Source organism: Ornithorhynchus anatinus, chromosome 14 (assembly GCF_004115215.2).
Source record: "Ornithorhynchus anatinus isolate Pmale09 chromosome 14, mOrnAna1.pri.v4, whole genome shotgun sequence".
Classification (NCBI taxonomy): domain Eukaryota; kingdom Metazoa; phylum Chordata; class Mammalia; order Monotremata; family Ornithorhynchidae; genus Ornithorhynchus; species Ornithorhynchus anatinus.
The window spans coordinates 35,298,616-35,324,795 of record NC_041741.1 but is presented as its reverse complement, the minus strand read 5'-3'; the positions used below and the strand labels follow the sequence as shown (position 1 = coordinate 35,324,795).

The window sequence follows — 26,180 nt, the reverse complement described above, 5'->3', positions numbered from 1 at the left end:
TACCAGAACTGTTGCAGATGGAGGTGGGGTGTTCTGGGAGAGATGTGTCCGTGGTGTGACTGTGGGTCGGAGACAACTCTACAGCATAAGACAAAAAAAACTGAGGTTCAAGTTTTTCTATTTATAGGGGCCAGCACTTGGACAGTATTTTGCACCTGTATCCTATATACCCCACAGGCCATCCATCTGAACATGCCCTGCAGCTACAGAGAAAGTCTGCTTCGCTAACCCATATTTGTGATGGCAATTGGATTTTAAGGCAGAGTGCCAGCTAATTTCCTCTGCCTCAGTTTCTTCATCTATAAAATGGGGATTCAGTACCTGGTCCCCCTCTGACTCTGAGTATGAGCCCATGCAGAATGGGGACTTTTTGCCCGACTTAATTATCTCATATCTACCCAGTGCATAGGACAGTGTGGTCATATAGTAAGCCTCAACAAACCCATTATCATTATTATTATTATTATTATTATTAATTATTATTTATCCTGTTAAACCTCTTGATTTTTTTTCCTTTTTTACCATGTGCCTGGTATAGTGCTCTGTACACTAAGTGCTTAGTAAATACCTTTAATAGATTTTTCTTTCAGTCTCCCCCAGAGGTACAATAATAAAAAGAACTATGGCCTTCATCAGTTGCTTATTATATGCTAAACACTGTGGCAGGTACACGGTTTTCAGATCAAACACAGTCCCTATTCCACATGGGATTCACAATCGATATGATGCCCATTTTATAAATGAGGCCCAGAGCGGTTATGTGAATTTCCCAAGGTCTTACAGCAGGCCAGTGGCAGAGCTAGGGTCAGCACTTTACCTGTCTTGAGCTTTGACTGACCTTGATCTATGGATTTCATCATGGAAGACCCTAAAAATTATAAAAGTAGAGATGCATTTTAGCAAATTCCCTCCAGCTCAGTGATTAGAATGCTTTGGAGTGGGAGTGGCATGGTGGTGGTGGAGCTGATCAATGCGCCTGCTGCTGCTGCCATCTGCCAGCTATTGCTTTTCAAGGTGAGTCAGAACTCTAGCCATAAGAGCCCACTCTCAGTCTTCCCTGGCTCCCAGCCAAGGAGATTATGATTGCATTACCTCAATCACAATTTCTATTTTTAGTGCATAAACAGTAAATGCTTATACAATTCATTCAGTATTAAAAGTATTTTTTGTCATTGTCTTCTTTTAAATCTGGTTATGGCACTTGCCCAGAATCATTTCAAAGTAGTTTGTGAGATGAAATTCTGAGATTGTACAGACAGGCAAAGGATGCTTGTGCTTCTCTTTTTCCTTCTCGTACTGCAAGGTGGTTCATCTGGAACGCTTTGTCTGAAGATGTGGTTCCCTTCCCTTGCCTATTGTCAAGGAAGCCCCTGGTTCTGTTGTCTAAATGAAGAGGGAATTTAGAAATCTGTTATCTTCCTCCAAATAGCACCATTACTGATTTGCAGCCAGCAGCCCTTCCTCCTTGGGCTAAAACCTTCCATTTGGGTTTTTGTTTTTTTTTTAGGTGACGATAACATGTGAGTCATTAGGCTTCAACTTTCACCCTTTCCACCCCTAGGTAAGGAGGTGTGTCTCCGGACTCGGTGTGGGAGTGGATGAAACTTGTTGAAGCCCTGGTTCTAATTAGCATGAAAAGTCAGGGTGTTTAGAGGATAGGTTGCAGGGTTCTGATTGGTTTCTTTCCACCACTGATTAGGACATGGGGATTCGCAAGAGCTGAGGTTCAGGCTCTAGTGAACAGTAAACACCCCGCCAGTTCTCATCTCAACCTCTCTGGGAGAAGGACAACCACAGGACCCAATACCCAGAGGACATATATTATTTCTTTTAAAAGATGCCAAGGTACACAGTCCACGTCCGAGGGGAATGGCTGGCGGTGCCATGCCAGGATGGCACGAGCACAGTGAGGTGGCTGGGCAAAGAGGCAGTGAGACGTTATATGAAGAACAAACCGGATAATGGGGGGTTTACCTCGGTGGATGAAGTGAAGTTCTACATGCGGAGATGCAAAGGCTTAGGCTTGCTGGATCATGATGACCCGTTAGAGGTGGCCTTAGAAGACAATGAGTTTGTGGAAGTTGGTAAGCAGAGTTGAGAGAGCAGAGTGAGCGGGGGATGGTCGTTGGGGAGGGAGAGAGGGTTCAGTGTCCTCGATACCCTTCAAAACAAGTTATCCTGCTCAAGGGCAGAAGACTAAGGGCATCTGGAGTCCAATACAAATCAGGGTCCCATTCAATTCTTCAAGCTTGTATCCCATTCAATTCTTCAAGCTTGTACTGGCTAGTTTTGAATCTTACCGATCATCTTTTCTCCTTTGTGCTACACTTGTCGATTCTCTGTCTCTGGCTTTTAAAGCATCATTAGGGACCTGAAGCCTGAGTTTAAGGTAGATATGTGTTGGGTGTATTCAATTATGTTTGATCTGAAGTGAAATGAATTCTTGCCGTTTTTCTAAAGCAAAATCTAAAATCCTAACTGGATCCAACTCTAATTCATATTTTAGTTATAGAAGGCGATGTAATGTCTCCAGATTTCATTCCATCTCAACCAGAAGGAGTTTATTTGTATCCTTTGCAGAGTATCGTTTTGCCACTTGCTTGCAAAACTGCTGTCTTTGTGTTTTGTTGCCCTGATTTTTCCTTTACCAGGCTTCAGATATAGCAAATACCGGGAACCCGAAAAAGTAAGTGGCACTCTCATTTATTATTAAATATATTCCAAACACAGTATTGCTCATTTTAGAAACGGTTCCACAAATCCTTGCTAGTGACTGATACTAATAAACTTAAATCCACCTTAAAGTTTGTGAAAGGGAGATAAAATGTTCCAATCGTTTATTTTGGAGGTCATATTCACATTCTGTGAATGTGTTTCCGGGCACTGCTTAAAATCAATTCATAGGTAAGCCACTATTTTATTAATGTTTCACTACCGCATGGTTTTTGCATAACTCAAAGACAGAGTGATGAAATCCCTATGATGTCAAAGGACAGTTTTGCACAGAACTGTATTTGCTTAAGCTAACTCCATTGACCACTGCAATGCATTGAACTCTAGTTCTTTTGTGTAGTATATCTCTTTAGATGGGAACAGCCTAACAACTGAGGATCTGGTCAGTTTAGGAAAAGGGCTCTTCAAAATCAAGGTAAAATTTTTGGTCTTTGCCATCTATTCCTCCTGTCACTATTTTACAGTTGAAGACATCAATAGCAGACTAAGAATTCACAATCTGTTTTGTAGCTCACTCCCGAAGCTGAAAAGAAAGTCCAACAATCCAGGGATGTTATCGAAAGCATCGTGAAAGAGCAAACTGGTATTGGTGCTTCTTTTGTTCTGAAATTGCGGGGAGGTTTTTTTTTGTCTCGTTTCTTAATGAATGGTTGCCTTTGCTTAAACGATGCTTTCTGTTTCCTTCCAGTCGTGTATGGAATCACTACAGGCTTTGGGAAATTTGCTCGTACTGTCATTCCCATCAGTAAACTCAAGTATGTTTGATGTTTTATCTTTCCTGACATTAATACATTTGGTTCAATGCTTACCCCTTTCCCCCAACCCCAGAGTTTAATTCTGTGGCTTCCTTGTCCTCAGTTTAACGAGCAGTGACTTTTTTTTTAAATGAACCTGTCTTTTCTCTTATAGGGAGCTTCAGCTCAATTTAGTGCGTTCACATTCCTCAGGTAATGAAAACAGGCCTGAAAGGTTCCTTACGCTTCAAAGGCAGTCAATCAGTTATCTCCGTTATCTATCACCACCACTTTCCTACTAACTATACCACTTTGCTCCTCTAACACCAAGCTACTGACTGTGCTCAAGCCCTCTCTCTTGCTTGCAACTCCCCTTCACATCCGACCGACCATTTTTAGAGTCCTACTAAAGTCACATCTCCTCCAGGAAACCTTCCGTGACTTGCAGTAAAAACAACTGTAATTGTTAAGTGCTTACTAAGTGCTGAGGTAGATACAAGATAATCATGTCCCACCTGGGGCTCACAGTCTAAGAAGGGAGGAGACTAGGTATTAAATCATCAGTTTTCAAATGGAGGAACTGAGGCACAGAGCAATTAAGTAACCTCCCTAAGTAACACAACAGGTATGTGGCAGAGCTGAGATTAGGCCCCAGGTCCTCTGACTCCCAGGCCCATGCTCTTGCCACTAAGCCATGTTATTTCCCTAGTCCAATCTAGCTCTTTCTGTCTTTTTTTAATGGTATTTAAGTGTTTACTAAGTGCCAGGCAATGTACTACTCACTGGGGTAGATTCAAGATTATCAGGTTGGACACGGACCATGTCCCACATTGGACTCACAACCCTAATCCCCATTTTACAGATGAAGTAACTGAGGCACAGAGACATTAAATGACTCGCTCTAGATCACCCAGCAGACAAGTGATGGAAACGGGATTAGAACCCAGGTCCTCTGACTCCCAGGCCCATGATCTTTCCCCTAAGCCATGCTGTTTACCTCATCTGCCCACCCTATTTTCCCTCCCTATAGCATCACCATGCACTTGAGCCCTTACTTCCTAAGCACTTGGGCACTCCGCACTCCTCCCTCAGCATTTAGGCACATGTCTTTATAATGGTTTGCTTCCCCAACCTATAATTTTAATGTCTGCTAGATTGTCCACGCCCCGAGGGCAAGGATTCTGTCTACTTACTCTGTGGTAGTCTCCCATGCACTTAGTACAGTACTCTACACACAGTAAGAGCTCAGTAAATACCTTTAATTAATTGAAATACTGGCTTTTTCTAGTGAGGGAGTAGCATAGTGTTTACTCTGGGGTGGTCATGTGTTATTCCTGATGTTATCCCTGCAGGTGTTGGAAAACCCTTGATCCCTGAGAGATGTCGCATGCTCTTGGCTTTAAGGATCAACGTCCTGGCCAAAGGCTATAGTGGAATTTCTTTGGAAACGCTCCATCAAGTAATTGAAGTGTTCAATGGTAAGCAACGCATCCCGGACACTCTCTCTCACTGTGACTTTAATGCTTAAGACATCTTGTTTTGCAATCACTGTGAGCATCCACGACTCATCTCTCTCATTCAGCCTGGCCATTCAACCTGTCCCAAAATCGAAACAGTTTTACCTTCACATCTCTAGAATCTGCCATTTCCTCTCCATCCAAACAACTACCACAATGATCCAAGCACTTATCATAGCCCACCTTGACTGCTACATCAGCCTCCTCGCTAATCTTCCTGACACCTGTCTCTCCCTACTCCAGTCCTTCCTTCTCTCTGCTGCCCAGATAATTTCTCCAAAGAACTGCTCAGCTCCAATCTTCCCACTCCTCAAAACCCTCCAATGGTTGCCCATTCACCTCCTCATCAAATAGAAGTTCTTTACCATAAGCTTTGAGCTGCTCAATCAGCTCTTCTCTTCCTACCTTACCTTGCTGATCTACTGCAACCCAGTCCACATACTTTGCTCTTCTTGCACCAACTTACTCACTGAATCTCAATCTCACCTATCCCACCGATGACCCCTTGCCCACATCCTCCCTCAGGCCTGGAACTTCTTCCCCCCTCGTAACAGTCCACCTCTGTCCCCACCTTTAAAACCCCTCCTAAAATCATATTTCCTCCAAAAGGCAATACTAAAATCACTTTATCTGACTGTCCTCCTTTCCCCTATCTGTTCTCCCCTCTTCATCATCTATGCACTTGGTTGTATGCCCCTTAAGTACCTGATACCCCAGCTCCACAGAACTTACGTATATGTCCTTATGGTCTACTATTTCTCTGTAATTTATTTGAATGTCTTTCTCCCCCAAAGACTGTAAGCTCCTTGTGGGCAAGGATCTTGCCTGCCAACTTTATTGTATTGTATTTTCCCAAGGGGTCAGTACTGTGCTCCACATACAATAAGCTCTCAATAAATATCTCAGATTGTTTAATACCAAAAATGACAGGTCAGACACAGAAAAAGAAGACTGAGTAGAAGAAAGCAAAAGAGGGACCGTGAAAATTAAATAGAAAAATGATTGACTAGTGCATTAATGATAATAATTGTGGTGTTTAAGTGCTTGCAGTGTGCTAAGCAGTCTTCTAAGTGCTGGGGTAGATAAAAGAAAATCAGGTCAGGTGCAATCCCTGTCCCACTTGGGGCTCACAGTCTAATGGGGAAGAAGAGCAGGAATTGAATGCCCAATTTACAGATTAAGAAACTGAGGCATAAAGAATTTAGGTGACTTGCCCAAGGTCAAACAACAAACAAGTGGCAAAGCTGGGGGTAGAACCCAAGTCCTCTGACTCCCAGGCTGTGCTCTTTCCACTGTTGCATTCTGCTGTAATAGTTATAATTTTTGTTATAATACTCGTGCCATTTCAGGAAAAATATATGATTCCTATTTTCTATTGGAGGTCTCTGAGGCTGATAAATCCACTTGATCTTTATGAAATTACATTTCCTCCAAGAGACCTTTCCTGATTAATCCCTTAACTCTCCATTCTATTTCCCTTTCTAATGTCACTTCAGCCCTTCACCTCACCTCCCCACTGCCATAGCACTTGGGAAAATATACTATTTTGCTTCCTCTTTCCTGTAATTTTTTAACGTGTCTGTTTCCCCCACTAGATTGCAGTGCATTTTTTTAATGATATCTGTTAAGCACTTACTGCAAGCCAGGTACTGTACTAAGTCCATGCCTTTGGCCAACCTGATTAGCTTGTGTCTACCCCAATACTTGGTACAGTGCTTGGCACATAGTAAGAGCTTAACAAATACCTTTATTTTATATCACTGCTCTGAAGCCAGTCTTATTGATCTTTCTCAGCTGATTCCCCAGTTGCCCTGTCAGATGGCAAGTCAGCATTCCTGACAAGCAAGGGAGTCCATCTAGACTCCGGGGTACTAGGATGGGAAAATTCTTAGGGAAATGCCAGAATGTAGTGTAAAGGGAGCTGCCTAAATTTTATCGGAACCCTTCGGTCTGGTTAGGACTGAGTTCTACAGGTTTCTATTACTTTTTGTCAAAGAAAGAATGATGTGAGTAATTGAAGCTTTTTCTCCTAGCATCCTGCCTGCCATACGTTCCAGAGAAAGGGACTGTTGGAGCCAGTGGAGACCTGGCCCCACTTTCTCATCTTGCTCTCGGCCTCACAGGAGAAGGGAAGATGTGGTCTCCGAAAAGTGGCTGGGCTGATGCAAAATACGTAAGGCGATGTGCTGTGCATCGGGGTGGCTATTTAGGGGCAAAGTGTTAAGAAACTGTCATATAAATGATCAAGTTGTCATTTTAAAACCTAAGTGATCTTATAGCCGGTGATATTATATTTCTAGCTGGTGTAAGGTTACATTACAGCTTTCCCCTATTCGACAAGCTGTCTCTCTTTTATTATGGTATTTGTTAAGCGCTTACTGTGTGCCAGGCACTGTACGAAGTGTGGGGATAGATACAAGCTCATCAGGTTGGACACAGTACCTGTCCCTTGTGGAGCATACAATCCTAATCCCAACTGTATATATGGGGAAACTGAGGCACAGAGAAGTTAAGTTTGTCCCAGCAGACAAGGGACAAAGCCAGGATTACAACCCAAGTCCTTCTGATGCCCAGGACCATGCTATTTTCATTAGGCCATGCTGCTTTTCTCCCCCAAGGGGCCATATGCTGTCTGAGGTACCTTTGTTTTGGGATATCATTAGTTTGCTTCATTGTATTTCCACGTGACCAAATCAGACTTTACAGGCCTGAGAAGGGCTTTGAACATTTGAGGCTGTAAAGTCTATAAGTTTGGGGTAGCTGGACATCCCCAATCTTCATTGGGCTAATCCTTTTTAAAGAAAAAGAATTACCCAGAGTAGTTTCTCTTTTGGCAGGTGGAAAGGGAGGAAGAGTACTGATTTTTACTAATTGTCATGGACCTATCAGATTCTTCTGCAGATAGCACCTTGGCTTAATAAGGAGAAGTGTTACTTTCAATTTATTTTTGTGAATTCATTGATGTAAAAAAAAAAGGAGATTTCATTAGTTGTAGCTTTTCCAGCAGGAAGGTTTTATTAACTTGTAGCCTGCTTCATCCCAAATTCCCAGTACAGGCAGTTATATTGCATCACCCAAAATCAAAATCCCAAGGCAAATAACAAATATGGTGTGCAATCTCCACCCTTCTCAGACCCATTCTGCCTGCTTCCTACCTAGAATTTCTCTTTTTCCCTTTTCTCTTCCAGGTTTTCTCTCCCCTCTTCGTTGGTTCTTTGTCTCCATAATGATTTTTACCTTAAACTGCATTTGTAGATAAATGTAGCTAGATCTGTCCTATCAAGAAATGATAGTCTTTATTGTTTTAAATTATTTCTGAGGTTTTATCCAATCTCACCCACTAAATCGACCTTAAATCAGGAATCTTAATCATTCACGGTAGGGAGATTTTTAGGTTATTGATGGAGTTTATCTTCATCAGATGATCCCTCTTTGTAAGATGTTGAGCAGGGTAAATGATAAACAAATTTTTCCCTACACAGGGAATGAGGATAATTAAATTCACAGATAATCCAAAACCTCATTGATCTAATACTAACACTCAACCTGTAACAAGTAGTCATGAATTAAATACCTCCTCCTTTCTTTCTCTGCCCACGTGCACCTCAGCCACTAACAATTGCTATGAACTAAATTCCTCCTCCTTTCTTTTCTCTGCCCACCTCTCCCAAGATAATCTGCAGCAAACTCACAAAAAAGTGGAAAACAAGAAGAAAAAGAAGCCACAAGTCTGGTTAATTCCCAAGCTGGATGACTGACTTTGAGTTACTGAAAATGGCTGTATTGATGGTTTTGTTCTGAGCATACTCAGTTATGAGGCTTATAAAGAATTTGTTCCTTAGTGATATACTGCACAGATAGATCTTTACATCCTGCATTTTCCTTTGGGGAGACTGCTTCCTGCCCTCTTTCCTTCAGGAATTTCTTGCATTTAGAAGGTCCATAGAGGTGCCCCATATTTGCAGAACTTTAACTCTAAAACCCATTTAAGATGTCCAGTGAAGTTAGATATTCTTTATCATGGATGCATATCATACAATCATTCGATTGTATTTCCTGAGGACTTATTGTGTGCAGAGCACTGTATTAAGTGCTTGGGAGAGTACAGGTAACAGTTATAACAGAGTTAGAAGACACAGTCCCTGCCCACAATGAGCTTGTGTCATATCTCGTTTATCTGCAGGTCTTGGAAGCACATGGACTGAAACCAGTTGTCTTGAAGCCTAAAGAGGTAGTGAAACTCTTATAATGGATCTTGTTTTAATCCATATTGTTTAAGTTTTTAATAGCATATTTGTGACCAATGAGCAGAGACCTCAATTCAGGGTTGTTCTGCCCCATTTGGCCCAGTCTGGGCTGTTCTGATTTTTTTTTTTCAAATGGAGTTATTCAATCAATGATATTTATTGAGCACTATACTAAGAGCTTGGGAAAATACAGTACAAGTGAGTTGGTAGACACAACCCCTGCCCAAAAATAACTTACAGTCTTCAGGCAGGAGACAGACATTCAGATAAATTACAGATAGGAGAAATGGAATGAGCCTGGAGTTAAGGTGAATATCAGGTGCCTGAAGGGTAAAGATCAAAGTGCATAGGCAAATAGGGAGACATAGAAAATACTGTAGAAAATATTCATATTCCATTTGTGCCATGCTTTTAGTTCCTGCCTTTTTAATATGCATTCCTGAAAACTGAATAGGAGAAGATAGAAATAACTTTAGAAGGAAAACATTGGATTTTTAAATTTTGTATTATTCCTATCAGGCATTGAAAAACACCTACCTGTCTCTCTTGGATTATTCTAATGCAAGCTCTCTGGGTTGTAATTTAGAATGGGGGCATAGATGCATTTGTGACTATCAAAATGTTGTAAATAAGAAGCCCTTATGTAATTTTTTGACCCAAATTAAAAATAAATTCTTGCTGCCTCTCCAAAGGGCCTGGCTCTGATTAATGGAACTCAGATGATCACATCCTTGGGCTGTGAAGCAGTGGAAAGAGCCAGTGCTATCGCCCGACAAGCGGACATTGTTGCAGCCCTGACCCTGGAAGTGCTCAAGGGAACCACCCGAGCCTTTGATACTGGTTAGAATTTGTATTCTCTTGTGGCTGTTCCTCAGTCAGTAAATGAGAAATATTAAGGTTTCCCAGTTTCTCCATGTTCTGTTTCCAGATATTCATGCCGTGAGACCTCATCGGGGCCAAATCGAAGTAGCCTTCCGGTTTCGGTCCCTCTTGGACTCGGACCACCATCCGTCAGAAATAGCAGGTTTGAAAACTTCAGCAAGGAGACTTTATCTGTCCAGGTCTGTTTGGGAGAGTAAAGAAAAGTAAGTGATGGCATGTGACCTTGTTTTCCTCTTTGGTTTTTGCAGAAAGTCACAGGTTTTGCGATAGAGTCCAGGATGCATACACAATGCGCTGTTGCCCACAGGTAAGACTAACTTTCTATTGAAATCTCATAGGGAGTATGCATGAGGAAGGGAAAGAAAAGATCATTAGGCCCTACCCAGGAAGGCTAGATTAATTTTGCACAGGCTGTCTCCATACAAAATGATGTGAGTACGTCTCCCTCTTACAACTGTAGCAGTACAGATCTCTTCCTATAAAACTCTATTTATTTGCTTAGATTTCCCTCCTGAAGAGCTACATAAATGTCAGGTAATGGTATTTATTAATAATGATTATTGTTATTATGGTATTTATTAAGGGCTTACTACATGTCAAGAACTGTTCTATTCTGTGGGGGAGATACAAGGTTTATCAGTTTGGACATAGTCCCTGTCCCACATTGGGCTCACAGTCAGTATAGAAGGGAGTGGAATTTAATCCTCATTTTACAGATGATGCCCAGAAAAGTGAAGTGACTTGCCCAGAGTCACACAGCAGACATGTGGCAGAGCTGGGATTAGAATCCAGGTCCTCTGGCTCCCAGACCCATGCTCTTTCCACAAGGCCACACAACTTCTTTATTGAGCACCTTACCAAGTGCCGTGCACTACCCAGTGTGCTTGGTTGGGTGAGTGATCCAGATGCAAAACACAAGTTTCTTGCCCACAAGAGGTTTACAATCTATTAGGTCTCTTACACCATTCAGGTCCAAAAGCAATTTGTTCTCATGGTTCAGAACCTAAGATAGAAGTTCCATTCCCGAAGGACGAAACAGTAATGCTACCTCACCCATCCTGGATGAGAAAACTAATCCTTCCCCTCCATAAGATGAATTTTGCTGCATTTCTTGATTTGTTTAATAGGAAAAAGACCCAGAATATTAAAGGGTCCGTCTTTCTTGCCATAGTGAACAAGCATATCATCCTTATACAAGTGGCACATAATTGATTGTGGTTTTCTGTAAAAATAGCCTGAAAGGAAAATATCGGTGATGACTGTTTCCACTAAAAGTAAACATTATTTCCTTCTGCATGAGTTGAGATGTTATCGGTTCATCTCCTGGTCCTCCTCTGCATCTCCGTCTCTCCTCCAGCCTATTAGTGTGGACTTTAAGTTTATCATGGGCATAAGCAATTCCATACTGTAGGTGGCATTTTTTGGCTTGAAGCAGGAAACCCAGCAGTACTCAACACCAGCTGCTACAAAAGCCCACACTTGCGTGGCGGAGGTTTGCAGTCAGGTTTGCATTATGAATCGAAGAACACTGAGTTCATGTATCAGTTTACAGCAGCTTATACCACTAGTAAAATAGAACCAGCAGAAAGTCATAAAACAGCCACAGTCTTCTAGAATAGACTGATGTGTTTGGGAGTATAAGTCTCACTCAGTACCTGGCTGTCTCTCTCTCCGTCTCTCTCTTTCCCTCTGGGTAAGTTTTTCTCTATCCTTGTTTCTGAGCCACTTTACTCTTGGAGGGAGAGATGGGGGGGAGGGTTAGAGAGAGAGAGAGAGAGAGAATGTGTGTGTATGTGTGTGTGTTTGCAGAGCTCTTGATCGTTTGGGTGGGTGTGGGTGAATTTTTCTGAGTGTTCTCTATACAGCTGTGTCTTTTTTAGGTTCTGCTATTTTTCATTTTGAATAATTGAATATGTGGTGGCAGGGGTCGTTGCTGCATATAACATTGTAAATATAGACACAGTGCCCTTCAGGCCTTCTTTAGGAAGGACTGGTATAATTCTGAGGTTCCATCCTGTGAGGCTTTATTGCTTACATGCCCCTCAGCCATAGTGGTGATGGTGCAGCATCAACTGAGGCTGATATTTTTGGAAGAAGCAAGAGGAGTAAGAGGAGGCTGAGTAGCCTCCTTTTCCTTTTCCTCTTTCTCCTCTCCTGCTGTGATGGTTCTTGTTGGAGCTGTGAATGGGTAGGAAATATGTTGTTTGGGCTGCACTAGTCACACCTGTTCATTCATGGCCCCAGGAAGGACCGATATGGACAAAGCCATTGCTACGGTCTCCTGTCCTGCTTCGGTCAGCTGTGGTGTTAGCTTGGCCTCAGGTGAACTGGGCCCAAATGTGTCTGCCATTGTCTCCTCCACCACATCCACCCGGAAGTCCCAGTGAAGACCAGTCCCGTGACTAGATTTCTGTTTTGTTAAGCACTTAGTATGTTGGCCACTGTTCTAAGCACTGGGGCAGATCCAATCTAATCAGTTAAAAAAAAAAAAGTCAGACACAATCCCTGTCCCATAGGGGATTCACAGTCTAGGTAGGAGGAGGAACAGGCCTTAAATCCCCATTTTAGAGGTGAAGAAACTGAGACACATGTCTACCAACTCTGTTGTACTGTACTCTCCTAAGCACTTAGTACAGAGCTCTACATACAGTAAGTACTCAATAAATATGATTGAGTGCCCAAGGTCAATAAGCAGACAAACTGGGGTTAGAGACTACGTCCTCAGACTCTCAGGCCTGTACCTTTTCCACTAGCCCACACTGCCATTAGTTTGCACATGGTACTCACATTATATATAGATTATTGAAAATCCTTTATGTAGGTATTCCTTAAGTCCTTGAGTATCAATTTTCCTTCAGAAAGTTCAGGATCCAGAACATAGAATTGTATAGGGCTGAAAGGAATCTCAAAATCATCTGCTTCTCGGGTGAAAAGACAGAAGTGGAAAAAGAGATTAAAATACACAATAATTGAATAAGTTGTAAGTTCCTGGCAGGCAGTGATTTTGTGTCTTCCTTCCAGTGTAATAATAATATTATAATAATGGTATTTGTTAAGCACTTACTATGCGCCAAGCACTGTTCTAAGCACTGGGGTAGATAAAAGGTAATCAGGTTGTCCCACGTGGGCCTCCAGACTTAATCCCCTTTTTACAGATAAGGTAACTGAGGCACAGAGAAGTGAAATGACTTGTCTATAGTCATGCAGCGGATAAGTGGTGGAGCCGGGATTAGAATCCACAACTTCTGACTCCCAAGTCCATGGTTTTTCTCAGTTGTACTCTCCCAGGCAGATAATACTTTGCTTTGAACTCTTTAGGCACTCAGTAAAAACTATTAATGATAATAATGTTGATAGCTTGATTCATCCATTTGTTTGAAAAGTACGTAAGTTCCATAAATTGTAGTTGGGGGAGAGAGAACATAGTGGTGCTCTATGGGGGTCTGCAACATTTTGCCCCGAGCAATCCCAGAGCTGAGTGCCTCCATCCCCCAAAAGAGGAGGGAGCTGAACTTTTGATGATTACCCTTCCACATCCATTCTTTTTCTGAGGCAGGAATGAAGCACTCCCAATTTAGCTAGAAAATATTTCTGCTTGGGAATGGATTGCTTTTGACCCCTATGGCTGAAGAAAAACTGCTCTGAACCCATCTTCTGTCTCCTAGGTCCATGGTATAGTGAACGACACAATCGCTTTTGTCAAGGACATCATCATGACAGAAATTAACAGTGCAACAGACAATCCTGTATCCTTTTATGGCTGTCTGGATAAAACCCAAACTAGTAGTTTGTATTAACAAAGTCCTCTTAAAACTGAAATCACTGTGAAAAATGAATGGAGTCCATTTGTGTGGGAGGAGACAACGTATGTGGAGTTACCTAAACCTTCAGCTCCCTGGTGATCCTACAAAAAAGATAGCCAGTGCTGGGGGAAGACTGAATGAGGATGTCGCCTGCAGTGGGGTGAAAACCCTCTGCATTTATTCCACTCCCACAGGTTCCCCGGATGCCCTGAAGAATTCAACAAAAGGCAGTTCTGTCAGGGTCTATTTTGAGAGCCATCTGTCAGCCTGGATTTTTTTTTAATACTTCATGGGCTTTCTTCTGTGTCCCGTTTTCTGAAACAGACTTCGATTGATTCAGATCTTAAGGGGTTTTCAGCTTGTCTAGAAAGCCACAAGAAATTTTCCATTCCTCTCATAAAAAGGCAATTTTCTTTCCTTGATTGTGTGGGTTGTTGGCTCAGGGGACCACTTGTCCTATCTTGCACAGAAAAGGGATGCAAGAGAAATCCTGCTAAATGCCCTGGATGTCCCTGGAGCTGACACTGTCATTCAGGAGTCAAAATGGCATAAATCTTCATGAGAACAGTTCATGCTTTGTGAAGCGCTCCAATCCTCTGAGAGTCTAATCCACATATGGCTGTAAGCTCTTGTGTGCTCTCTCACTCTCTCTTCTAGTCTCTCTCTCTCTCCTTCTGTCTTTAGAATTCATGAAAGGGGCCAAATTGGCAGCCCTTAAGGCTAAAATCCTGCTGATCCACCAGGATGTTAATATAAATTAGCATGTTGCTGTTACAGCAGGGCTGACAGTAGCTCTGCAAGATATGTGCTGTTGGCAGTGAGTTCTAATCAAAAATCCTACCAGTAGCAGAGACAGGAAATATCCCAAAGGCCCTTACTAATTCTACAAGTCACCCATGAATGTCAGGTCAGATCATTTCTCCCATGAGAGAACCTAAAAGACCTGACTTAGACTTGTATTATCTGTTGGCTCATCTGCACTGTTGTACAGACAGAGTTGCAGTGCTATAAATTAATCATCCCAGTTGATTAATCATGCCACCTAATCAGCAGTTCAGATTTGAGAAATAAATAGAAAAGGCCCTGCTTATTTGAAGTCATTTTGCTACTTCTTTACGTTGCTAGTGGTTGAGTTATGATGCACAGAGAATTAAAAATAGACCACTTGCTAAAATGGAAGCTGTGGCAAAGAGCCCAATTTACCCCTCTAGAACTTCTGAGGGTGTAACAACACACCCCATGAGGAGGCAGAGGTAGAGCTCGCTCCCTCCAACCTACCGTTATACTTTGTTTGAAGCAAGCATATGTCTGCTTCAAGCAGAGAATCTCAGCCTTTGTGAGACGGTTTATGTTGCTCTCTTCTCCCCACTTCCCCACTGCTCCTCTGTGAGATATTTCAAGCAGGTGTTAATGGGGAGCAGGGAGACAGCGGCCACACTGATGGCAGGATTTCCAGGAACCAGATGTACCTTTTTCCATGCTCCCCGTCTTTTTACAAACCATCCCCAGTGAGTCCGGCACAGGGATGACATGTACCATCTGTGCACTAGACAGAGGAAGGCAACATTAAACCCTAGAGATCTTTCAGTGCAGACTTGGGACAGCCCATTCTCCTTTGAGGGGATGGCAAAAATCAGGCCCAATAGCTTTCATTTTGCATAGTGCCAGGCATGGGAAAACCAATTTCTAAACTCAGAGGACTGAACCCCACCCTTGAAAGTAGACATGGAAAGTCATCTGACTTAAATAGGAATTAATATTCAGGAAGTGTTCTCTTCAACAGGGTAGTGTTTTGTTCCTGGAGCTAGGAATGGAGAATTTGACACTTTTTGTGGCTGTTAATTGTAGGTTTAAGTGCAAAGTGGGTGGAATATTGTGTAGGAAAAGTAATCATAGCAGCCAGTCATTGTAATCATATACCATAGAACTTGGGCTTCACAAAATGTTTTGTTGTAGGCAGGGAATGTGTCTGTTCATTGTTATAGTATATTCTCCCAAGCGCTTAGTACAATGCTATGCAGACAGTAAGTTCTTAATAAATACAGTTGAATGAATGATTGAAGTTTAGTTGGCTTATGAATATGCCATGAAAGCTAGAACGCATAGCTGAGGGTGGTTACAGGTTTTTGCAACCCTCGCAATGTACTAGTCATTATCTTCTGGCCTTCCAGTTACCCAATCAATATTATTTATTGAGTACCTCTTGTGTGCAGAGCCCTGTTCTAAGCACTTGGGAAAGCAGAAAGAATTAGTAATACGATCCCTGTTTTCAAGGACCATCATTTGTGTACAGGAAGTTAGGGGGAGGAGAGGATTTGGGAGGGAAGAATAAAAGTTCAGTTTTGGCCTAATGTGGAGGTGCCAGTAGGGCATCCCTATAGGAAAGTTCTGTAGATTGGAAAATTGTTTGAATAGAGGTGGTCATTGAAGCTGTGGGAGTAGATGAGCTCTCCAAAGGAGTGAGAAGTCAGTGAAGGAGACTGAGAAGAAAGGTAGGATGAAAATCAGGAGAGAACTGGATTGGTGAAACCAAGGTTAGATAGTGTTTTCATGAGAAGGGGTATAGTCAATGTCAATGTAGTCAGTGTAGCCAATGTCAAAGGCTGCCGAGAAGTCGTGTGAATGAGGATGTGAGCCCCTCAGGGAGTGCCCGGCAGCACATCCTAGTATTGTCTGCAGTAAGCCAGGTCTCCGTGATGGTGAGAAGCAATGACTGGGTTGACTGAGGGCAAACCCTTGTTGCCCAACCAAATTTCTCTCTCACAAAGGCTATTGGAGAAACACTGAAGTGAGTGTACCAACTTAGTGGCTTGGCATTTGCTGATCGTAACTTCAGTTCTGAAAATTATAAATTTGTTCCAGAGATATAGGGCAGAGATAAAATGCTTGCTGTTCTGCATATGCTTCCCAACCTAAGAAAAAACTTCAGTACCTCCAACCCTGTGCTGCTAGCATTCTTCTCCATTTTGGTGTCCAGAGCTTGCCTGTTTTACAGCATTCTGTCTTGTAAAGGAATGATTGTAGTGTTTTAGTGCCTCTAGATTGAAAGCTTGTTATGGGCAGAGAAAGGGTCTGCCAACTCTGTTGTATTGTACTCTCCCAAATGCTTAGTACAGTGCTCTGCACATAGTCAGCACTCGGTAAATATCACTGATGGATTGATTGATCATTTTATGCCAACCTCTACGAGGGAACTAGTAGGAGCACTCTTCTCTGCACCAAGGGAAGCTACTTAAGAAATGTGGGAAATATTCTGTAAAACAAGTTTCCTGCCTTTCAAGCAAACAGTGGTATTTACTGAGTACTAACTATGTGCAGAGTACTGTACTAACCACTTGGGAGAGTACAATACAACAGAATAAGCAGACATCCCTGCCCACAGGCTTGCAGTTAAGAGCTTCAAGGCTCTCCATCACCTTGCCCCTTCCTACCTCTCCTCCCTTCTCTCTTTCTACCGCCCACCCCGCACGCTCCGCTCCTCTGCCGCCCACCTCCTCACCGTCCCTCGGTCTCGCCTATCCCGCCGTCGACCCCCGGGTCACGTCCTCCCGCGGTCCTGGAACGCCCTCCCTCCTCACCTCCGCCAAACTGATTCTCTTTCCCTCTTCAAAACCCTACTTAAAAATCACCTCCTCCAAGAGGCGTTCCCAGACTGAGCTCCTCTTCCCCCTCTACTCCCTCTGCCATCCCCCCTTTACCTCTCCGCAGCTAAAGCCTCATTTTCCCCTTTTCCCTCTGCTCCTCCACCTCTCCCTTCCCATCCCCACAGCACTGTACTCGTCCGCTCAACTGTATATATTTTCGTTACCCTATTTATTTTCTTAATGAATTGTACATCGCCTCGATTCTATTTAGTTGCCATTGTTTTTACGAGATGTTCTTCCCCTCGACTCTGTTTATTGCCATCGTTCTTGTCTGTCCGTCTCCCCGATTAGACTGTAAGCCCGTCAAACGGCAGGGACTGTCTCTATCTGTTGCCGACTTGTTCATCCCAAGCGCTTAGTACAGTGCTCTGCACATAGTAAGCGCTCAATAAATACTATTGAATGAATGAATGAGTTTACTGACTAATGGATGAAAGCACTTGCGCCTCTTCATTGGAATTTAAAGAAGTGAATCCTCTTTGATACCAGGCAGAAGTAACTCCAAGTAGAAGCTGTGTTTCATCCTCTGGAGTTTTTTATTCATACTCAAGCCTTAACTTGTTTTGAAAGATGGTCTTTGCTGCAAGAGGAGAGACTATTTCTGGAGGAAATTTCCATGGGGAATACCCAGCCAAAGTAAGCCTTTAAAAATGTCTCAAGAGAAATATTAATTTCTTAAGGGATAATTGAATGAAAAAACACGTTGCTTTTTTAGGCTTTGGACTACCTGGCGATCGGTGTCCATGAACTTGCTGCGATCAGCGAAAGGAGAATCGAAAGACTCTGTAACCCATCACTCAGTGAACTGCCTCCGTTTTTGGTGACCGAAGGGGGTCTGAATTCTGGATTCATGATTGCTCACTGCACTGCAGCTGCCCTGGGTAAGGACATCCACCATTTTGGGGTGACAGGGAAAAGCCACATTGTTCTATTAGTCAAGAGTATTTTATTGAGCACTTATTGCATGCAGAGCACTGTATTAAGTGGTGGGGAGAGAACAGACTACAACAGCAGTGTGACGTAGTGGAAAGAGCACGAGTCTGGGAGTCAGAGGGCCTGGGGTCTAATCCTGGCTCTGCCAATTGCTTACTCTGTGACCTTGGGCAAGTCATTTCACTTCTCTGGGCCTCAATTCTCCTGTTTTCCCTCGTACTTAGACTTTGAACCCCATGTGGGACAGGAACTGTGTCCAACCTAATTAACTTATACTTACCCCATTGCTTAGAACGGTGTTCGACACATAGTAAGCACTTAATAAATACCATTTAAAAAAAAAACCAACAGAGTTAGTAGACATGTTCCCTGCCCACAAGAAGTTTACAGTTAAGAGTTTTAGTTGAGGACTTCATCTGTAGTCCAACAGATAGCAAAAGTGTGAGGCATAGGGCTATAATTTATCAGGTTCAAATAATAATTGTGGTATTCATTAAACGTTATGTCAAGCACTGTGCTAAGTGTTGTGGTAGATACAAGATTAATAGATCCCACATTGGGCTCACAGTTTAATGAGGAAGGAGAACAGGTATTGAATCCCCATTTTGATGATGAGGGAACTGAGGCCCAGAGAAGTTAAGTTACTTGCCCAAGGTCACACACCAGACTTGTTGCAGAGCTGGGATTAGAACCCAGGTCCTCTGCCCTCGTTCCACTGGACAGCACTGCTCCTCTAATGATTGGTATATAATCCACGTTTTTCTCTACAGCACTTTCAAAAATCTGGTAGCTAACAAGGCAAAGTTTTTGACCCCATTCCACATAGAAAGACTTAAAAGCTGTAGGTTAAGTATGGCCCTAGAATATTTTCTTTTCCCTAATAAATTTTATTCTGATTTGGTCCTTATTTTCCTGGAGTTTGCTTGATTTACATCAGCTGTCCATTATTGCTTGCAGCTCTGTACTGCTCCCTTTATTCCTTTTCCTACAGACTAATAAAAGTTATTAGTTAAGCTCTGACTGTGCTGACTGCTGGGGAAGATATAAGATAATTGGGTCAACTCTCTCTCATCTCTCCTCTCTCTCTCTCTCTCTCTCTCTCTCTCTCCCTTTCCCTCTCTCCTCTCTCTCTCTCTCTCCTCTCTCTCTCTTTCCTCTCTCTCTCTTTCCTCTCTCTCTCTCTCCCCCCTCTCTCTCTCTTTCCCCTCTCTCTCTCTCCCCTCTCCCCCCAACCCCGTTGAGCAGCTTTGATTGACATTTGATCCAAATTTCTCTGAACATCAGCAGGCCCACAAGATTTGCAAGAGAAGTGGCTTTGAATTCTAACTACTGGGGAACAAGCCAGGATGGAATGGATGGAATCTGAGTAGAAATAACCAGATTTTCCCAACAGGTCCCCAGAGGGACAGGATAGAAAAAAGGGGAGGTGGGGCGCAAAAAAATAGGAAGAGGAGAGAGTGAAATCTAAAACATTTCTGTCCTTGACTGAAAGTAGATAAATTAATGGGAGATACATTCATGATGGGTTATTAGTGAGAAAAATTAGGGTTATAAAACAATTCACCTGTAACTATGATGATGGGTTTTAAGGAAGCAGCCATCATTCTTCCATCCAGAATCCTTTGGTCCCACTGTTGGAGATAGAGCATTTGGCTGGTTGAGCAATAGGTAGGGTCCAGGATGACCTCTCTTATGGCCTTAAATTAGTGAGGAGTCTATTCTGGATTCTTTAGCAGGTAGCAAAAGTAAAATGAAAGTCTTTCTCTTTAGCCCTGAGATTTTAATTTTCATGTTTTCCTATTTTGAGTGTTCGGGTCCAAGTCCTTACTTTCTCTCCCAGACTTCATTAGCAATCTCCCTCTGTACTTCATCATCACTGGTATGTAACTGAGGGCTTACTGTGTACAGAGCACTGTAGTACGTACACTTGGGAGAGTACTCTGCAACAGAGTTGGCAGACAAGTTCCCTATCCACAACCAATTTACTGTACTTGAACTCAAACTTGTGTCGATGCGATTTAGTCGGAATCCCATTTCAGGTTATAGACTGTGGTCCTTACCTATGCAGCAGCAGGGCCTAGAATATTTTGGAATATTCCTCTGATGTTACTCAAGATGGTTAGAAATCCGGCCCCAGCATGCGGCAGCATTCCTGCCGGGTCACATAGCCTTCCTCAAACTCAACTTTTTTTTTTTAATGGCATGGTTAAGCACTTACAAGACTGTTCTAAGCACTGGGGTAGGAACAGTTTAATTAGGTTGGACACAGTCCTTGTCCACACTGGACTCATTCCAAGTAGGAGGGAGAATAGTTATCCCCATTTTACAGTTGAGGGAACTGAGGCACAGTTAAGTGCGATTAGACTGTAAGCCCGTCAGACAGCAGGGACTGTCTCTATCTGTTGCCGACTTGTTCATTCCAAGCGCTTAGTACAGTGCTCTGCACATAGTAAGCGCTCAATAAATACTATTGAATGAAAGTGACTAACCCCAAGGTCACACACCAAGCAGTGGCAGATCCGGGATTAGAACCCAGGTCCTCTGACTCCCAAGCCCGTGCCCTCTACACTAGGCCACTCTGTTTCTCAATCTCTAGAACTGATTCTGGGACTGCGGCTTTTGGTACGAGGAGTGCTGTATTCATTTTCATTGGACTTTTGCAGTTTCTGAGAACAAAGCCCTGTGCCACCCCTCTTCTGTGGATTCTCTCTCAACCAGCGCCGCTACCGAGGACCACGTCTCCATGGGAGGATGGGCTGCGAGAAAGGCTTTAAGGGTTATTGAACATGTCGAACAAGGTAGGACAGACCAAATGTCGATCTTATAAGGCCCCATTTATAACTATGATATTGAACTCAACCTATCCATTGGGGGCTTGGCCTCTTGTTCTCCTAAATTGCTATTTTAAAACTTCAACATAGAAAATCCCAATTCAAACATCATTCTTCCCATATGTTTCAGGGTCAGCCATCTCTTCCAAATATATATTTTTATAAGCATGATAGTTTTGTTTTTTTAATGGTATTTGTTAAGCATTTACTATTTGCTGGGCATTGTACTAAGTGCTGGGATAGATACAAATAATCAGGTTGGACACAGTCCATGTCCCACATGGAGCTCACTGTCTTAATCCCCATTTTACAGATGATGTAACTGAGGCATAGAGAAGTGCAAAGTGACTTGCCCAAGGTCATGCAGTTGTTTTGTATCTACATTAAAGAGAAAGATACTGTCTAGTGTATATATTTTTATGTATTATTCAGTGCAGTGACTCCTCTCCAGCTCTTTGAGCATGCAGGATTGAAATACTACTTGAGTTCCCATTAACTGTAGGACAGCCACCTCATCCCACTTAACTCATATTTGAGGCCAGGTTTCAGGCAGTTGGTGGTATTTATGGCACACTTGCTATGTGCAGAGCACAGTATTAAACACTTGGGAGAATATGATAGAGTTGTTATACCTAATCTCAGCCCCCATTGAGTTTGTAGTCTCAGATTTCAACAAGTACAGTAGAGATAATAGTGATTGTTGCAAAGAAAAAACAATTCCCATTTTCACACAAAAATGCTTACCATTAAGAGGACCGTATCCTAAGTGGTTATCACACTGTATTTCATTACATATCAGAACAGAATCTCTTTGTAATTTGGAATGGAGATAGGTATGAAGGGATTTTACAAAAGTGTATTTGTATTTTAATTTTGACAGCTTAGATCCCTTTGTTCGGTTACTAGCTAGGACTTTAGGGTTTACAGATTAGTTTTCAGGAAAATCTAGACAAGTAATAGAGAATCCCCTGCTCCCTGCTACCTCACACAGGTGAGAGGATGGGGAGGAGAGAAAGACCCTTAAATGAACCCACAACACAATGAAGAAACAGGCAAGGAGGAGGCAAAGAATCTTAACCAGACAGGTCCTGCCTGGTACAGGGATGAGGAGGTGGGGAGGAATGTTCAGATCAGCCAAGAAAATCAAAAAAGGGAGCTCTGAGAACCAGGAATCAATCAGTCAATCAGTGGTATTTATTGAGGGCTTATGGTGACAAGAGCACTGTACTGAACACTTGGGAGAGGACACTGCAACAGAGTTGGTAGGACACATTCTCTATCCATAGTGAGTCTACAGTTTAGAGGGGAGGACTGACATTAACGTAAATAATTTATAATTCATAGTATGTACATCAGTGCTACAGGCCTGAGGGTGGGATGGATACCAACTGCCCAAAGGTCACAGATCCAAGTCTGCAGAGTACGCAGAAGGGAGAGGGAGCCAGGGAAAAGAGGACTTAATCGACGAAGAGCTCTTGGAGGAGATGGGACCAGGAAGACCAAGAAGAACCTAGGTGCTAATCCCAGCTCTGCCACTTGTCTGCTGTGTGATCCTGGGGAAGACATTTCATTTCTCTTGAGTTCAGTTACCTCATCTGTCAAATGGGTATTAAAACTGTGAGCCCCCTGTGGGATGTGGAATGTGTCCAACCTGATGAACACTTAGTACAGTGCTGTGTACACAATAAGCACTCAATAAATATGATTGAATGAATGAATGAGCCTGTATCTAGCCCAGCTCTTAGTATCTCTTCAAATGCCCTCAAGTAATTTCTGACCCTTAATGACTCCATGGACACACCCTCTTCAGAATGTCCCATCTTCTGTCACAAGGTCGTTCTGGTATGTGTATCCATAGAGTTTTAGAATAGTGCCATAAAAGAATGACAAGTTTGACAAGGAGCATAACAAGAAGGTGAACAGGGAGAGAAACCTTGAGGGGTCCATTGTCTAAGGATGAACTTGCACCTCAGGCAGAATAAGTTGTAATCTGCATTTAATATCCCTGGCTAAATTGTTGCCATTCTGTCTCCTAGTGTTGGCCATTGAGCTTCTCGCCGCTTGCCAGGGCATTGAGTTTTTACGCCCCCTGAGAACGACCACTCCATTGGAGAAGGTCTATGACCTTGTGCGCTCCGTTGTCAGGTAAAGGCAAATAAACACTTTCCCAGAGGTCAAAGTGCTAAAGAATTGTAAACTCCAACTATGGTTAATGTTTAGCTAATGTGTTTTATTTTTCTCCTCTCCAGACCTTGGATGAAAGATCGCTTCATGGCCCCAGACATTGAGGCAGCTCATAGGCTACTTGTGGAGCAAAAGGCAAGACTTAATAGTCTTAATCATGCTTCTATACTGTAGATGGCATTATCTTCTTACTACTGAAACAAGTTCTAGTGCCCAATCTTCTCTTTGGAAGTCGCAGGAAATCTTCCAGACCATTTCAGAGCTATTTAGTAATTTGTACTTGACTGTTGATGATGATGGTATTTGTCAAGCGCTTTCTATGTGCCAAACACTGTTCTAAGCGCTGGGGTAGATACAAGGTAATCAGGTTGTCCCACATGGGACTCACAGTCCTCATCCCCATTTCACAGATGAGGTAACTGAGGCACAGAGAAGTTAAGTGACTTGTCCAGAGTCCCACAGCTGACAAGTAATGGAGCTGGGAGTAGAACCCATGACCTCGGGCTCCCAAGCCCGTGACCTATCCACTAAGCCACGCTGCTTCTAAGTGAGTTCCCACTGAGTCACTAACTCTTAGGTCAAACAATGAGATGATGAGACCTATTTTAGATTAAACATCAGAGGAACCCTGAGAGGCAGAGCATGGTGGAGAGTTATATTGCAAGACAAAAAAGAGAAAGGCCTGAGCATCAGGACCTAAGTTCTAATTCTGGCTCTGCCACTTGCCTGCTGTGTGATCTTAGGTGTCACTCTACCTCTCTGTGCTTCAGTTTCCTCATCCCTCCCTTTTAGACTGTGAACCTCAGGGGACAGGGACTGTCTAACCTCATTTACTCCAGCACTTAGCACAATGCTTGACACATAGTAAGCACTTAATACCTATTAATTATTATTAATTGTAGAAGTAGTAATATTTATTGAGCATCCACTTGGTGCAATGTACTGTACTAGGCACTTGGAAAGTGCAGAATAAAGAAATAAAGAAATGCTCACAAGGAACCTCCACTCTAACAGGGGAGACAAACACAGCACCTTGTGACCAACTGTTTGCTAAAGGGCACCTACAAGGGGTTTTACTGTGAAATGAAGTCACTGATTCACTGACTTTACCTGTTGGTTTGCAAATCCAACTTTTCCCTTTGGATAAAAAAATGGAATCGTCTTGAAGAAGGCAGAAGGCAAGTTTGTTTTAGGTTTTTAACATGATTCTCATTTTTCCTGCATTCCTGGGTTTGATTCAGAGACCAAAGAGAAGCTTCCCTGGAATTCTAAAACTCCTCGCAATTTTTTTTATGGTATTTGTTAAGTGCTTACCATGTGCTAGACCCTGTACTAAGTGCTAGGGTAACTACAAGCTAATCATGTCCCACATGGGGCTCACAGTCTTAAACCCCACTTTACAGATCAGCTGAGGCACAGAGAAGTTAAGTAACTTGCCCACGGTCGCACAGCAGTCCCATAGTGTTCTGACTTTTGTAGCATGGATATTCTTGGAATGTGAAAAACTAGGTACCTTACCAACCTCATGATTTTGCTCTGTTCTTTTCTACTCAATAGGTTTGGGATGTAGCTGCGCCTTACATTGAAAAATACAGAAGAGAGCACATCCCAGAATCAAGACCTATATCTCCCACAGCCTTTACCCTGGCCTCATTGCACATCAAAACAAATGCTAAGCAAGATCTTCCAGAGACAGAAGACCTTTAATAAGTCACAGAGTGTAATGCTCAGGAAAAAAAGCTCTTTCTTGAGATATTTCTTATGTCAAATTAATTTTTGTAACCTTCTTCCTCCTCAGAGTCTACGGTGCTACTTTCTAAGTTACAAACATACTTGGGTTACGGGGAAATTTTTAGCCACTTTCTTGACCTGAAAATAAGGTGACATATTATTGAAAAAAGAATTCAGTAATCACACAAGTCTCCCTCCCTTTTTCTTGCCTATCCTTGAAGAATGAGTTGAAATTTGAAATACTAACCAAGATTACTGGAACCACTTTTCCCTCAAATAGAAAGATGTGAACTTATATTTAGTTGCTGGCATTTTTACCGGAACTGGATTTCTTTATTGATTAGCTTGATGCCATGATGCTATTCTGGTGTAAACATTACTTGTGTAATAAAAGTGCTTATTTATGAACTTTGCATTCATCCTTGTGCTGCCTATTGTTCTGATAGTACCATAATAATAATAATAATAATGTTGGTATTTGTTAAGCGCTTACTATGTGCCGAGCACTGTTCTAAGCGCTGGGGTAGACATAGGGGAATCAGGTTGTCCCACGTGGGGCTCACAGTCTTAATCCCCATTTTACAGATGAGGGAACTGAGGCACAGAGAAGTTAAGTGACTTGCCCAAAGTCACACAGCCAACAAGTGGCAGAGCTGGGATTCGAACTCATGAGCCCTGACTCCAAAGCCCATGCTCTTTCCACTGAGCCACGCTGCTTCTCCATCACAGGAGAGGTAGTGGGAAAGCAGAATGTAGATTGTGTGGCTAACTATGGCCCTCTGAATTTCCTTAAGCTCTTAGTGCCATTGAGATAGAGGTGACAGTAAATGAATAAGGTGTTTTATTTCCTTTAGGAGGGAATTTTTAATGTAAAAGTCTCTCAGGGCAACATCAAGAGGAAATGTGCTTAAATCACAAAGGAGCGATTTGGGTTAGCTAGT

General features: G+C 42.6%; 1 protein-coding gene across 2 annotated transcripts; it reads left to right on the top strand.

Moving 5' to 3' along the window:
- The first annotated feature begins 1,714 nt into the window (after positions 1-1,714).
- Positions 1,715-25,652, top strand: HAL (histidine ammonia-lyase). 2 transcript variants are annotated; one of them, XM_001511021.5, is made up of 20 exons: positions 1,715-2,084; positions 2,507-2,567; positions 2,659-2,686; positions 3,074-3,148; positions 3,244-3,316; positions 3,422-3,488; positions 3,643-3,680; positions 4,820-4,945; positions 7,018-7,157; positions 9,168-9,215; positions 9,924-10,071; positions 10,160-10,255; positions 10,362-10,420; positions 13,779-13,859; positions 18,131-18,196; positions 18,276-18,441; positions 21,157-21,291; positions 23,361-23,469; positions 23,574-23,643; positions 25,066-25,652. In XM_001511021.5, exons 1-20 carry the CDS (start codon positions 1,838-1,840, stop codon positions 25,213-25,215), a joined length of 1,983 nt encoding a protein of 660 aa, XP_001511071.1. In that variant the 5' UTR covers positions 1,715-1,837; the 3' UTR covers positions 25,216-25,652. The 2 variants fall into 2 exon arrangements, with proteins under 2 accessions (XP_001511071.1, XP_007668243.1); XM_007670053.4 differs by having other exon boundaries at positions 1,717-1,845.
- Positions 25,653-26,180: the final 528 nt, after the last annotated feature.